This window comes from Stegodyphus dumicola, chromosome X2, assembly GCF_044657685.1.
Source record: "Stegodyphus dumicola isolate Sdum_Otavi_A_Nest chromosome X2, ASM4465768v1".
In the NCBI taxonomy this organism is placed as follows: Eukaryota; Metazoa; Arthropoda; class Arachnida; order Araneae; family Eresidae; genus Stegodyphus; species Stegodyphus dumicola.
Window position 1 is genome coordinate 193,604,038 of NC_140781.1, and position 16,157 is coordinate 193,620,194.

The following is a 16,157-nucleotide window of genomic DNA, read 5'->3' on the forward strand; positions in this document are numbered from 1 at the left end:
TAAATATGGATGAAACGCCATTAGCTTTCGACTCTTTTGCAAACAGAACTGTTGATGAAACTGGTGCAAAAACTGTATCTGTGCTTACAATGGGGCATGAAAGAATGTCATTTACATGTGTGATAGCTTGTGCCGTAAACGGCACAGCAAGCTAAAGCCGATGATCATTTTTAAACAAAAAACTATTCCGAAGGGAGATTTTCCTAATGACGTAATTATTTGTGCAAACGAGAACGGCTGGATGTGCGAAACAATCATGCATGAGTGGCTACAAAAAGTTTGGCAGTGTCGTACGGGATCTTTTTTCCAACCAAAAGGGTTATTGATAATGGATTCCATGCGTGCTCATTTACTTGAGTCAGTGAAAACCAGATGTCAAAAACTGTCTACAACCGTAGCAATAATTCCTGGTGGTTTGACAAAAATCTTACAACCATTAGATTTGTCAGGTAGTAAATCCTTCAAAGCTGAAGTCTGAAAGCGGTGGGAGTGTTGGATGAGTGAAGGATTGCATACGTATACCAAAAGCGGTAAAATGTACTGAAAGAGAATGATCTTATGAAGAAGTTGCAAAGTGGGTAGTGCGTGGAAATCGGTAAAAACATCGTCAATAATAGCAAGGTTCAAAGAAGCTCAAATTATATCCTTAGATAAAGAGACTGTAAACCAAGAGGATGAATGTGACGATCTGGACGACTTGGACGATTTACTAAATCTTTTTAATTCGGATAGTGAAGAATCACATTTTGATGGCTTCATATGATGTATAGTTTGCTGTAATTCCTTTTGTAAGTAAAATTTAAAATTTCCTTTTGTCATCCAAATTGAATATTTCGTTGTTGCAACATTTTTTTATAATATAGTCCGTGTATTACAAATATGGACTTCTTTAGTGGGTAAATATAAGTATATTCGTGAACGTAAATATATTTTCAACATTTCTTACCTTTGATTATTTATGAGTTATGGTTTCATTTCATGCATTTTTCTTAACTGATATGTCACATATCAGGACATAGGTTGAGATTTTGCATCTATACAGCCCACGACGATGTCACGTGCAATTTAACCTATTGTAGCGTTTACGCTGATGCGGCGTTTCTGTGTAATTTTAATTTTTTTCTCGCTATTTTTCTCGAGTGCGCCGTTTACGCTGATGTGGCCTTTGTTCCGAAAATTATGGTAGCTGAGTAAAATAGCAGCAGATATTCTATTCCTGTGACATATGCAATGTTGGACTTTGCTTACACTCATGTTTCAGAGAATATCATACACAGTCTCTTTTTTGAAATACTGCTTCCTTTTCTTTGCTTGCACATTGAATTTTTATGAAAAACAGTTTTACTATTTTTTAATTTTAATTATGTATTGTGTTACATAAAATCTGCGATTGTTTGGATATTTTTTCATATATATTTATTTGTGGGATAAGGGGAAAATTATATTATTCTAGAATGGGCATTTTATAAAATTTTTAAGAAAATATAATAAAGCTTTAAAATTAATTCTAACAATTACATGAATGTTCTTCTCACAATGTACCAAAAATTGGAACAACTGGATGAAAAATTTAATTTATATGAATTTTTTTCTAAAGTTAAGCTCAGCAGCGTGAGTTCCCCGTCCCCACAAGATCGGGCATGCAGTTAACGCGCCCTCCCAGGACAACGCTTCAGTAAAAAAGATGTCCGTCATGAACGGGTTAAGTGCATGAGGATTTAAAGATTTGTAAACTAACAAGGGTTTTGTCATAAAGTCCCCCGATGTGTTACTGCACAAAAGTAATGTTAGACGATCTTCAGGTACGGGTGCAGTTTTTTCTTTTTTCAATATAAAAGTCCTACTGGGCACTTTTTTTCAGCACAGCCTAGTTTCGTCGGCATTGAAAATTTGATCTGCTGTGTATCCCTGCACTTCTATAACATTTTGCATTTTTTCAGGAAACATCCTAGCAGCTTCATAATCAGTGATGGAGACTTTGATTGAATTCTTATGCTATGAAAGGTGAAACGTTTTTTGAAATTTTCGAACCAACCTTTACTTGCCCCAAAATCTGGGTCGACACAAATTCTCCGTGTTCTTTAAGGTGCTTGTGAATTTGAGTGCTTTCTGTTTAATGATATTACCATTCAACGGAATTCTCGTTTGACAACTATCATCAATCCAAATGCTGAGTGCCTTTTCCATCTTCTTTTTTTTAGATCCTGCAAATCTGGCCTACATTTCGGCCACTATCCTCAAAGTGGACTATGTTGGTGCTTTGCTCAATATAAAAAAAAAAACTTTGTGCAGAGTTCTTAAATTCCTTGGGCAATTTTCTTATCATGTTAGAGAACAACCGTGTTATACGATGTCACATTGTAGGAAGGTTCTTGCAATTTATGATACTCGTTATAGCGAAACTCTGTTACAGGACGCCATGTTGTAAAAGGGCTACCTGTGTCTTAAAAAGGGGAGAAATAAAGCAATCAATTTTGGACTTCAAAGAAAAGCACGTTCAACATTTAAAATAATAGGCAAACATTTTAAAATAATGTTTGCCTATAACCATCCCAGATATGAACCCTTAGCTCAAATCACGTAAAACACCTCTGTATAAAATATTTTAGTCAAAGATTATTAATAGTCATTCTAATAGAGAGATACATAAAAATTTCAAGAAATCAAACAAATTGCTGAAAATTTCCTCCTGAAAATAAACAAATAATGAACACACTTTTTCTTTTCTAAATGCAATGGGAAAACAAGCTCCATTTTTTTTAAAATGGTATTTCCACATTAATTCACATCAGATGTTTTATTTGGTAGAATCTTATATCAATACAGACATGGAAAAAAAAAATAAACAGCCTAAAAAATAATAAACATAAAATTACTTACGACAAACACACTAAATGGAATTCTACGATGGTAAACTGCAAAGGTTTTTTTGGACTGAACTGATGATAAAAATTCTGTTAAGCTCAAATGAGACTCATCAAACCAATTACACTTTATACTTGCGAAATTATATCTAGATGAGAAAATTTAGGCATTTTTGGACTTTGGATTTCCAGCACAGGAACTGAATATACTCAGCACTAATTTTTTAAATCAGGAAACAGCATTAATTCTTTAAACCATTCTACAAATGCACTTTAAAGCTGGTGGATCTTACCACTTTGTATTTGTTTCTTGAACTCAACCCTTACATTCATGATATGCTAATATGATGTCCTCTGTATTATTTGGCAACTGTTTGGAGATCAAGAAGGCATGCTTGGTGTGTTTTGCCTCTTCTCACAAGAGGTTGTTAGATTTAAGGGAATTCAATGTTTGCCACGGAGGAGTGAGGTGTTCAATAATTGTATGCTGTAGGAGTGATGTTTCACTCTGAGTTAAATTACATGCTTTGGCATTACTTTAATAAATATTCTGTTTTGTTTTGTCAAATGGTGCCTTTTTAACCATAAAGCCATTAATCATTTCTGTTTTTCTAAAACTGTTTACTTACCTCTACAGTTGGTAGAGGAATTAAAAAATATTTGAAGACATTCTGGCATATTGTTATGAAATTTACAGGTGTGGTGAGATAGCTTCCCCGCAAAGCAGTTTTAAGGTTGCCATAAAATGGCAAGGGAAGGCAGATCTCCCATGGACAGATGCAGAACCTTCTGGAACGAATTCTTACCAGTTTAGACCAGAATGTTCTCAAACTCAAGCCGAAAGCTATATAAACCCTGCTGGTCCGCAGTCAGTGCATGACTCTCAGCGAGTGAGAGTGTCTCGTCTAGTGAGTCAATCCCTGCGGAGACGATTATGTTGACAGCCAGCCAGCGAGTGCCGAGTGGGTCGTCGAGTGCACCGGAAGAGTCTCGTAGAGTATTGCGGATAGTGCATCGTCGAGAAAGCATGTTGATCTCCGGGAACGACTGAACAAAAAAGTCGGGAGCCGTGCTCGTGTGTCGTCGAGTGCATCATGAGTTGTAGTGTGGAGAGTCTCAAGAGCATGTGGAGTTCCAAAAACGACCAAGCAGAGTCGGGAGCTGTACTCCGGAAAACAGAGTCGGGTGCTTTGCAGGAAGCTGTCTCCACCGTGATAGCCTGATAACCTGAAGGCTGTGTTGCTGATTGTGTCAGCGTGTTTATAGTAGTTCATCGAAGACTGTAAAAAGTGATTTTGAAGCTATCTGATTAGTACTAGCTATAAAGTGTGTTTCGATACTTCATCAAGTGTCATCATTATTCACTCCAAATCTACGAATGTGAAGGAAGAAAATAACGTTAACAACTGGTGTCAGAAGAAAAGAAAAACGCAACAACTGGTATCGAGAGTGGGGTTTGCGAGTGACCCGCCTGAAAAAACAACATGGCAGAGGAAGGCTCAGGTGCTGGGCACTTCTTCAGGTGCCTCGGCTGGAAAGCCGCATCTTGTGTTTATCATGTGTAAGGTGGCATATCTTTTACTGGCATATCATGGCATATTACTTAGGAGAGGAGAGTTCCTTGTGATAAGCAGTGGACGTGATAATCAATGGATGAGCCTTTCGCATAAACAGCACGGAGAGTTAGTCGCGTTCATGGCAGGAGCTGCGAGTAAGACCTAAGTGATGCTACTTGTACGTTGGCCGGTGCTCAAATTATGATGGAATGGCATAGAGATGGTCGAGGAGGCGTAGGGAGGAGCTACTGGTCACGTGCGCCAATGATTGATCTGTAAAGAAAGTGCACAATCTTGCTTGTCAGGCATTGGATGGGGGGAGGGGATAAGCCAAAATTGTAATTTATTGAGGATTTGATTTTAAAGTCAGAACTAGGAATAAAATACTAGGATAAAATAATAATTAGAATAATAATTTAAGACTAAAATGGGGAGAACGCAATATAGTGAAAGGATCATGTGCTGAGATAATATGTGGCCTAACTAACTATTGTGTATGGTCGTAATAGCGTTGAGGATATGGAGTGGAATAATAAAAATTGAAGTCCATGTGAGTGCATATAGATGGCGACACTTATGTGTGTCCTAAAAATTCATAGAAGAAGTATTACAATACAATTAACGAAGACTTTGATGGACTTCTTAGCCGAGATGAGAGCTGAGATGAAAGCCGGATATCAAGAGATCAAGGCTGAGTTGAAAGCCAGACTGAAGGAGATGAAAGCTACACTGGAAAAGAAGAACACCTGACGAGAAGAATTAAATGTCGGCCAAGAAAAGGTGCGAGAGCAACTCCGACAGGTGTAAAAGAAAGTAGAGCCATAAAAGACAATGTGGAAATGAGAGAAGTAGCATATGAAGAATCAAAGGATGAAGAAATGAAGGAAGCTAATGAACTGCCTGAGAAAGATCAAGACATGATGGATGAAACATCTAACGGGATTAAAGGAAAACGACTAAAACATGAAGAAATAAAAAATTAGAATTAGAAAATTAGAAAAGAAGCTTTTAATTCACAAGAGCCTGAAGTGGAAGAAAGAGAAAATGTGATTGTTAAGTTCATCGAAACTGATAGTGAATTTATGAAGTCACAGTTCACAAATATTGAACCACCTGAAACTGCATGTGATGCAGAGAAGGGAGAGGTTGATGTGCAGCTTGAGCAGCGTGTTCCAGTGTAGAGAGAAAATTCACTCACCTCGCAAATGATGTGTGCGTCTCATAGTGCTGATTGTGAAGACAAGGACTTGATTCTAAACCTGGACACTTGTGTTTGTGAAGAATCGGGTTCCATTCATCACTCTGATGCAGAATTTGGAACTAGTTCCCAGGAAACAGAGGAAAATAAGCATATACCAGCTGCTAAAAATACCGAAGTGAACTGTATGCATGCTGCGAATGAATTACAGAGTGGTGAACAAACTGTCTCAGATCTTCCTGTTGAAGACAAGTCTGAAAGGACTGAAGCTTCAGACTGTGATATGCAAAACAGAAATATGAGGGCAATCCCAAAAAAAAGGTCTCCTATATTTTTAGATTGCTACATCACTTTAAAGATTGAAGAATGCTTTATTTTTCAACATAATCGCCATTTCGGTCGATGCATTTTTGTAGATGCTGTGGCAGTTTTACAATGCCCATGTCATACCAGCTTGCCGCCATGCCCTTCAGGAAGCGTTGAACCTCATCTTTCACCTCATCATCAGAGCAGAACCACCGTCCAGACAAATGTTCCTTCAACTTGGGGAACAGGTGGAAATCGCTGGATGCCACGTCCAGACTGTAGGGTGGGTGTGTGATGATGTTCCAACTAAAATTTTGCAGGAGATCGACAGTTTGACGGGCAATGTGAGGATGGGCGTTGTCGTGGAGAATGCTTACACCCTTTCTCAACATCCCTCTTCTCCGGTTCTGAATTGCCCTTCTGAGTTTCTTCAGTGTTTCACAGTACCTGTCAGTATTGACTGTTGTACGAGCAGGCAGAAAGTCGACTAACAGAAAGTCGGCCCTTCCTGTCCCAAAACACAGTTGCCATTACTTTACCGGCAGATTGTTTGCTTGAATTTTCGTGGCTTGGCGAAGAGGGATGCCGCCACTCACGTGACTGTTGTTTTGTCTCAGGTGTAAAGTGGAATGCCCAGGTTTCGTCACCTGTGACAATTGAGTCCAAGAAGTTGTCCTTTTCTTCTCCATAGCGGGGAAGAAATTTGTGGGAAGAATCAACCCGTTGTCATTTGTGATCTTCTGTCAGCATGCACGGCACCCATCTTGCACACACCTTCCGATATTGCAACTTTTTCGTTAAAATCCTGTGGATGGTGCTTCTGGAAACCTCAGGAACCAAAATGCAGAGAGCATCCAGAGTAATCCTCCAATCTTTACGCATGACTTCCTCAACTTTCGCGATTGTCTCGTCGGCAATTGACGGCCTCCCACTCCTTTCTTTGTCATGAATTTCAGTACGACCGGCTGTAAACTCTCTACACCACTTACGTACGTTTTTGACATCAATGCATGACTGCCCATACACTTCCGCCAATAGGCGGTGAATTTCAACCGGTTTAATGTAAGTAATATAGTGTAAATATCTGTTTCTTTAGTTATGTTATTTATTTATATCTTATGTTTGTTTCATTGCGTTTTGAATTTGGCTTCTGACCAAGGGTTGTACTGCCCGGGATGTGCAGTCCTTGGGAGGGGGCAGTGTTACAAAATGTACAGGCGCGGTGAGATAGCTTAGCCACAAAGCAGTTTTAGGGTTACCACATTTGGCGATATCCCATGGACGGATGGAGAACCTTCTGGAACGAATTCTTACCGGTTTAGCCTAGAATGTTCCTGAACCCAAGCCGAAAGCTATATAAACTCTGCTGGTCCGCAGTCAGTTAGTGTATGTCTCTCATCGAACGAGTGTGTCTCGTCTAGTGAGTCAATCCCTGAGGAGGCGATCACGTTGACAGCTGGCCAGCGAGTGCTGAGTGCACCGAAAGAGTCTTGTAAAGTATCACAGTTAGTGCATCATCGAGAGAGCGTGTTGAGCTTCGGGAACGATCGAACCGAAGAGTCGGGAGCTGTGCTCGTGTGTCGTCGAGTGCCTGATAACCTGAAGGCTGTGTTGCTGATCGTGTCAGCGTGTTTATAGTAGTTCATCGACGACTATAAAAAGTGATTTTGAAGCTATCTGATTAATTATGGCTAATAAAGTGTGTTTCGATACTTCATCAAGTAGCGGCGTTATTCACTCCAAATCTACGAACACCGTACGAACGTGAAGGAAGAAAATAACGCAACAACTGGTGCCAGAAGAAAAGAAAAACGCAACAGTATTAAGGCATAAACTCCTATATCTAGGCACTAATGTGTTGACATCACACTGAGAAAGCTAATATGCCATACAACGAAGATGGAATACTTATGCACAGAAGTTGGTCACTTTCTACAGGTTAGTGAACTGTACATTAAAGTGGCCTTCTACATAATTACTGATCGACGTTAAATATAAAGAAACTCTAAAGTCAACAAATTAGTGCCTTGCTTCTAAGTTACATTTAAAGAATACACAAAATCCGGCTTATTTACTAATTAATTATACAGTAGCCACTAGCTTTCCTGCAAAAAGATACTAACATTATCAACAAAATTAATTGAGACTTAAATCAATATGTAAGGTCAAATTTATCAATAATACAAGATGCACACATAAAGCAACCAGACAATTTCTTATAAATAAGAAAAAGATTACTAACCTTCAAATAAATTTATCTCCTTCAAAATAATACAGTGAAATAATTATATCAATTTTTCCAATCTTCCTTCATGTCACTGAGACACTGTTTATAGGGAACAGAACTAACTGTTCCCAAAATACATATAAAATTTTATTTAATATCCAAGATGTTTTCAAATCTCTGTTCTTTCACAGCCATCTTAAGCTTCAGAAAAAGAGAAAAATCAGAAGGCAATAAGACAGGAGAATATTGTGGGTGATTTATCTCAGCAGTTGAATGCTTAACAAGACACTGTCAAGCAGACAATGTTGTATGGAGCCTAGCATTGTCATATAAAAGAAACAACTGCCCAGAATAAAAAAACTCCTGCCTAACTCACCTTACTCTGCTTCTTAATTGAAAAAGAATCTTTTTGTAAAAGTATTGATTTTCAGGGATAAAATCATGGCGAATAAGTCCTTTGTAATCACAAGATGCAATCAGCACCACTTTAGCCTTTGATTTCGACACCCATAGTATTTTTTTTTTTTTTTAAATGTGTGTGCATATATACAGGAGGACAGTCCTTTTCACTATGCAATTTGTCTTTCAGTTTCTGGGATGTATTGCAGGCACGAGGTCTAATTTTCCACTATGCTACACTTTAAGAAGTTGTTGTTCTGCATCCCAGTAATCAGCAAAGATTCACAGCAAGCTTTTCCATCTTCTTTTTTTCTGTTCTTTCAAAATCTGAAGCACAAATCAAGCACACATTTCCTTCATTTTTAGATTTTCAATTAAAATTAACTTACAGCTTTGTTTGCATATCCCAAGCATGCATGAAATTTGCCAAGTTGCTATACGTCTTATCAATTTTTACCAAAGAAAACATGTTCATCATTCTTTAAGGCTGAAGAATGCTTTTTTGCCTACATTTAAAGAAAATGTGCCATCTGTACACTTGTATTCTTGATAATGATGCATTACCGTATGCTGTTTGAATCATATCTAACATTCCAATTGCAGATTTACCTAATTTGCAACACAATTTAATGTTATAATAATGTTCCATATTTAAGCAAATTTTTTTGTACAATATTGTATTAGCAAATGGAAATGACTTCGCTCTTTTGATATCCAGACAACAAAATAACCAGTTTAAACTGGCTATAACAAGAGCAGAGATGCCACTCTTTCTAATCATACATTTATTGTTTCACATTTCATCGCTTAGTCTTTTAATTTGTCCAGTTACTTTATGGGTTCACCTTGTACAATGTAATAGTCAAAATTTTAACAGAACATAAAATTTTACCAGCCAAGGTAGCACCAGCAGGAACTTGAAGAAACTCTCTTATGACTTTTTCTGATTGTAAATTATAAGCAGAAATATTCCAGCTGAATGTATCATCGAGTCTGAAAATAAAAATATTTTGGTATTATTCTTTCCCCAGATATACTTCACTCAGACAATATAAAAAGCTCACTATCACTTCCAGATAAATGACAGACAACATAAAAGAAAATGCTCATAAGTCAATCAAAATGGGCTGTAAAATATTATTACTTCTAAGGTCTGTCAAACATTTAAATGCACAAAATGTATTACCATTTTAAAACATACTTTATTCAAAAAAAAAAAAAAATTCAAATAATAAGATCAATATTCTAAATGCAAAAGTATACCTAAAAAGGTGAAATGACTTTCTGATCTGAACCTGATCAGCATTTAAGGGCCATTCTGCAATACCATCCACTAAAAAAGGATCTGCAACAATCACTTTATACTCACCGTGGAGTACCTATCTTTCCAGAAATCGTTCAGACCTTGTAGAGTGAACAATAAGGTGTGTTCAGGCCATTATTAGAGCAAAAGCTGGACCTATCAAATACAAGGCAAGGGGTCACAATTTAGTGAATACTCTGTATACACTTCGGAAATGCTTATACTGGGGAACGGTTAGTCAGAATTCTTTCGTGTCTTCTAAGAAATAATTCTTCATATCTGACATAAACTCCATAATCACCACCGTTGTTATGATTCTGATCAGCACATGATTTGCAGCAAGATGCAGTCTGAATTTATGTGCAGTTTATCTCTTAACCACCTATAGTTTCTCAAAAAATTGTGAGTTTCCGATTTTAATATCACACTTATAATTCAACTTTTATGTTTAGATGGCTGTTATAAATCAGTATGAAACTTCCAAATTAGTTTATATAGAGAATAATGCATAGACATCTATTGTTTATATTTTATAGAAGAGTGTGGAGCATATAGCAAGGGGGGAGAGACAATTTTCACCTGCTGTCCTCTTAAGGAAGTAAACATCAAAAAAAGTTTCCACTTGCAGGCCAAAAAATTTTAATGTACCAATGAAATTTATAAAAATGCAATAGAAATGCAGGCTAAATTTGAAATTAATGAAAAAATTGTGGCTTTGCTTAACAGTGCATATTCCATTTTAGCCTCAAACATAACTCTCAATGTAGAAATTATTGGGAAAAAAAAAAAAAAAAAAAAAAAAAAAACAGGGATAAGCAAACACACGGGACACAAAACAAAAGTCCTTTGACTTTTTCTGATTGTAAATTATAAGCAGAAATATTCCAGTTGAATGTATCATCGAGCATTCCAGCTGAATGTCATCACCTTTTTTGGGGGGGGAACAAAAGTCCTTTGACTTTTTCGTGTCAAGTAATGTCTCTAATGCCGCAAAGTTTCATTATCTAATCATATCAAACATGATAAGGTATGAGAAGCCATGCAGTATGCATACCATCCATTAGATAATTTTCATGTTATAACAATGATAACTAGTTTATGAGATTTGATATAAAGATATAGAGCTTTTGCAGCTAACTTGGTAGGTTTAATGAATATCTCACCAACTGGAATTTTTTCTCTGTGGAAATACCATCAAATAAGTTTGACTGCTTACACAAAAACAGTCTTCTTCTCCAAAGTATCTTTAGAAAAGTAAATCAATTACTGGCAACAATATGCTTCTAGATACGGCAATAAGAAAACCCTCTTAGTTCCTCCAGGTTTTATGTGAAAAAAGGCATATCCAAAGATTTTGAAATATGGAATACTTCACAGACTATATTCCCCTATTGCAGTAACCTTCACAGTAATCTATTGTTAAGATATATATATCTTATATATATATATATATTAAGAAGTTGAGCAGCAACCTACAACCTATTAGTTTGCACAATAACCTACCATTTACATACAAAGCATTTTGAAGTCCAAGATATTTCAGGTTAGAATTAGTTCTCTTCTATCTGATGATTTCATTTAAAATGTGTATGAAGCAGAGAAATGTGTATACTGCCCATAAGAATGTGTTTTTAAAAAGATAACTTGGATGTAAAATGGACAAATGGGCCTCAACTGAAAAAAGGATCCATATGAATAAAGTAAGATGCATTTGGCGAGATTTATGTGGTGTTACATTTTAAGAACTACCAAACTGTTGGCATACGTACCAACTTTTACAAATTTTGTGTATTTTTTGTGAAAACCTCTGTAATTCACTGCCATCAAATTTGGGATTATTTCTACCCTACATAATCAAATAAACCCACTTATTTCGAGGAAAAGGGAAGAATGTTACAGCATTTCATCACTTCAGCATTTTTATACTGTGTGTCCCTAGGGTTTAGTGATTACTTTTCATTTTACAAGCTTTAAAAACTGCTCTAACTTTGCAACATTTAAGTTAGTTAATTGCAAATTTCTCCATGCCTTATTTTTAATGTATTAACATTACTATGATAGTATTTCATATAATTGTATTTCAAAATTCCAATATTACAATAAAATTATATCAAATGAAAATATATATCTTTCTATTTGCTTGTTTTAAAATCTCTGATTTCTGTCTTTGGCGATTTTGTGAAACCAAACTGGAAACCTGATATGAACTGGCTATTATAAAATATATCTAGCAGTGTCAAATATTGTATGCATGCAGTTTGTACTAATACAATTTGTTTGATACAATGAGAAAAAAAAAAAAAAAAAAAGACAGTATTTTAAGACCAGCCTCTTTATTTTTTATGACAAAGAATTAGCAAGGGACCTATGGAGTTTGACACATATATGGATGCAATTTTTTAATATCTCAAAGTGAAAAAAATGGTACTTTGAAAATTCTTTAAAAATATTAAAACAATTACATACATTAATTACAAAAACATTAAACAATTACATATATCAAATGTTGAAAATATGGATAAGATCAGGAAGTCAGCAACGATTTTCAAAGATCTGCTTATTTATAGTGTTAAGTTAGTGTTAGTTGAGCTTTTATTTAACTTTTGATTGAACACCCTTGAATCATGCTGTAAATCATGATTATTTAGACCCTCTGATTATTTAGATGTTTCCTAATTCATACGTAGCAAATGCATATCCCTGTGTCAGAACAAAAACTTCTGCCCTTCTTAATGAGATGGTGAATGTACACAAAAAGACCCAATAAGTATGTTACAAAAATCTGCCTTGTTGTCTGTTGATGTGAGCAATGAAAGTGATTGTGATTGTATCCAATTGTTTCAACTTATTTTAATGAAGCAAAGGATTAAATAAAATGTACTACCTTGTGTCTTTAATTTAGTTAGTGAATAAACTTGGCATAATATATCTATGATGATTATTAATGAACTGAGTAAATTAAATATTCTTACATCAAACTGTGTTTCTTGATAGTTAATGAAAATATATGGCCATATACTGAAAATATATGGCAATTTTTCTGTTTAATCATTATGGCTTGCCCATATCATTTAAAAAATCTAGCAGCAGAAAGAGCAGCTGCTATATTACCAGTAAACATAAAACAAATTTCAGTGGATGGATTCTATTTCATCAAAATATAACTGAACAAAGACATCAGTTGTTTAACACTGATATTTAGAGATGTTCCAGTAGTTTCATGAAGCTTGTTTGTTTTTATTTGGTTGATTTATTTGATTATGGCCAAGCACTCAAAGGATATCTCTTTAAGAGGAGGGATATCTTTGCAGAGGACTTTCTAAGAAAAACTGGCTTGTATAGACATTATACTTGGGGAAAACCACAAAAACGCTCATGCAGCCAGCCCATTCAGTGGGATTCGAACATCAGACTGAACTACCAGTCCAGATTTGAAAGGAAAAATAAGAAAAATACTGAACACACGAGATTTAAAGAAATTTCTCCTTGCTTACCACACGCCTTCATGGTGCAAGTGGTAGCACATTTGACTAGCAATCAAGAGGTCCAAACTTCGAATCCCAGAGGGGCACAGCTGATTTTTTCTGTTTCCTGCTAAAAAAACTAACTATATCATAGCTGTAGCTGTTGCATTGAAAAAGACTAACGGAGCAGTAACATCCACATTTAAGTTCTTCCCATACAAAATTAAATTAAACAATAAGTTCAAAACTATTGATAAAGAGAAAGAATGGCATGATGAAACTGTTCGCAGGAAAATTAAACTGAATGGAGAAATCGTACAAAAGAAGAATAACAAAGTATACTTTTTCTGTAAAAGAAAAGAATTTTTTAATTTTATCTAACATAAACAAAACTTTTTACATTCTTTTACACTGTTTAGAGTTTTGAAGAATTAAATATGCCACTACAGATTGCATCATGACATTCATATTTGCAAGAAAATACTTAAGACATTGTTGCAAAGTTTCCTTGCTAAATTTGTTAAGCCTAAAGTAGTAGAAATATTCTATGATTTGACAGAAATTCCTTACCATTATTCCAAACATAAGAAAGAAAATTAAGATTTGTTTATTGGAAATTGAACTTGAAAATGCCAAAGAAATGTTTAAAGATAATAATTTTTTTTTCCCCCATTTGTTTGACAGTATTTTGAAACTGCAAGTAACTGCAGAAATTGAAATTTAAAAGAAATGGGTCTTTTAATTAGTGTTTCATATTTTGTGAATAAATTCCCATTCCTGATCACAATGAAACATGGATAGAATGATGATACAGCATGGAATGAATTTCAAAAGCAATTTACAGCACTCCGCTAAGAGGAATGAGAATTTTTATAACCTGAAGTTGTTGGCATGGTTGATTTGGTTGGTTTTATATGGAAGATGCATGCTGCAGATAGAATTCATGAATGTAACAAGACCATATAATTCCTGAAAGCTATATTAATCATGCTTCGCAGTAATGCAGAATATGAGCATATTTTTAGCACTGTCAAAGAAATGAGACTCAGTCTCACTGCTCTATGAGAGCACAATTTCTTGAGAATACCTTGATTGACAAATAGGATAATAAGAATTACAAAGCTGAAATTTCCAGTTTCTTTTAACAAAAACAAAATCAGTTTACTGCTTTAAATTAAATTTGATTTTTCATTTCATTTAATGGGATTTTCTTTTCAAATTATACTTCTGACATGTATAATTTTTTTCTGCAAATGTTGCATTTTGTGTTGGGAGTTCTCCTGCATTGCTTCGAAATATCTGACTTTTATTCCTATGAGGTTGCAAATATGTGTTAGCAATCATAGGCTACTATAATCTGAGAGCTAAGCTAAGCTAAAAAGCATCTATATCACACTGTTGTTTAGTGACAAGAATGTGCAATGTGTCTGAACAACCAGTCAGAATTCTTTGAACTGAGTTGAGATGGATTACCTCTTTCCATGTATAGAACAAACAACATACACAGAAAATTATATTTTCCAGTTGCTCATCCAAATTCTTGTATACAGGTAGACCAATGAAAATGATTTATGCCACCAAAAATACTTCTCAAAATGTTTCTCTCAAAGACAAAAATGATACTTTTAGCATTTTCTGTCATTGACCAGGTCTTAATAGAGTATGTAAGAATGCGTCTGATTAAGCTTTTGTAAATTAAAATCTTCGTTTTTCTGCTAGTGATGTTAGACTTCAAGTATATTGGGTAAAACTTCTTGGTTCCAAACTGATTCGATGAGGTGGTGTATTTTCTCAATGTTTTAACCTGCAGCACTTTTAATGAGTTCTGAAGTAATTAAGACAGGGCCTGGGGATTTCTTATTTTTGAGCTTTTTAATTCCTTCTCTAACTTCTGCCAAAGATAGCGGCGGGATACTATTGGTGTTTACAGAGGTAGTTGGGTACGTTGAAGACCCATCCCATGTATGGTCATTCAACAAATTACTAAAGTGCTCATTTCACCTGTGGAGTACCTCTTTTCTGTCATTTAGAATGATGTTGTTTTTGTCTTGACAGGCAGGAGTTCTAGGCTTAAAATCTTCGTGGCCAAGGTTAATTTCACAATAGAAAGCACGGCTTTCATTGGACCCCATCAGATGTTCAACATCCTTAAATAGGTCATCGTGAAAAAAGCTGGTGGATCTTTTTCTCCTGTTTTCTAGATCTCTTATATTCCTCAACACAGTCTTGAATGTTGCTTTTGGAACATATTTTTATAAGCAGCTCTTTTTGCCTGTGTTACAAGGGAGCATTCAATATCAAACCAATTGTTGTCAGCTGAGTGTATGATCAGGTCTTTGAGCAAGTTCCACTTATTTTCCACGCTTTCCAGTTCGGCCATGGTTTTAGATCTTAGTTCTTCCCCGAGTGAGGACTTGAAATTTCGTTCAATTGCCTCAATTTTCAGCTTTTCCCAATCAATTTCAGCAATTTCTTTTCTCCCTGTATCTTTCGTGCATTTGAAATTTTAGCAATTACTTTAGCAAAAGCCAAAAAGTGGTCGGAATCACAGATGGCACCTCGATAAGTTCTAACATCCTGGATATCCAAAGAATGCCTAGAATCGATGAGTACGTGATCAATTTGATTCCAGGTTTCTCCATGAGGTGAGCGCCAAGTCATCTTGCGTATTCTCTTGTGGCTAAAGACAGTGCTTGAAATTATCATGTTGTGTTCAGCAGCAAAAAATACTAGTCGTTGTCCATTGTCATTAGTACTATCATGTAAGCCATGCTTTCCAATTGTTGGTCTAAATTCATCCTCTTTACCCAACTTAGCATTAATATCTCCCATAACAATTT

The 16,157-nt window shown here is 35.6% G+C and overlaps 1 protein-coding gene across 1 annotated transcript in view; it reads right to left on the bottom strand.

Moving 5' to 3' along the window:
• The window catches only part of TppII (Tripeptidyl-peptidase II), a 313,141-nt gene that overhangs the window by 125,872 nt on the left and 171,112 nt on the right, over positions 1-16,157 (bottom strand). The window contains exon 17 of the mRNA XM_085809472.1: positions 9,443-9,543. Within this exon, the coding sequence (XP_085665598.1) occupies positions 9,443-9,543 (101 nt within the window). The remainder of the gene's footprint in view (positions 1-9,442; positions 9,544-16,157) is intronic.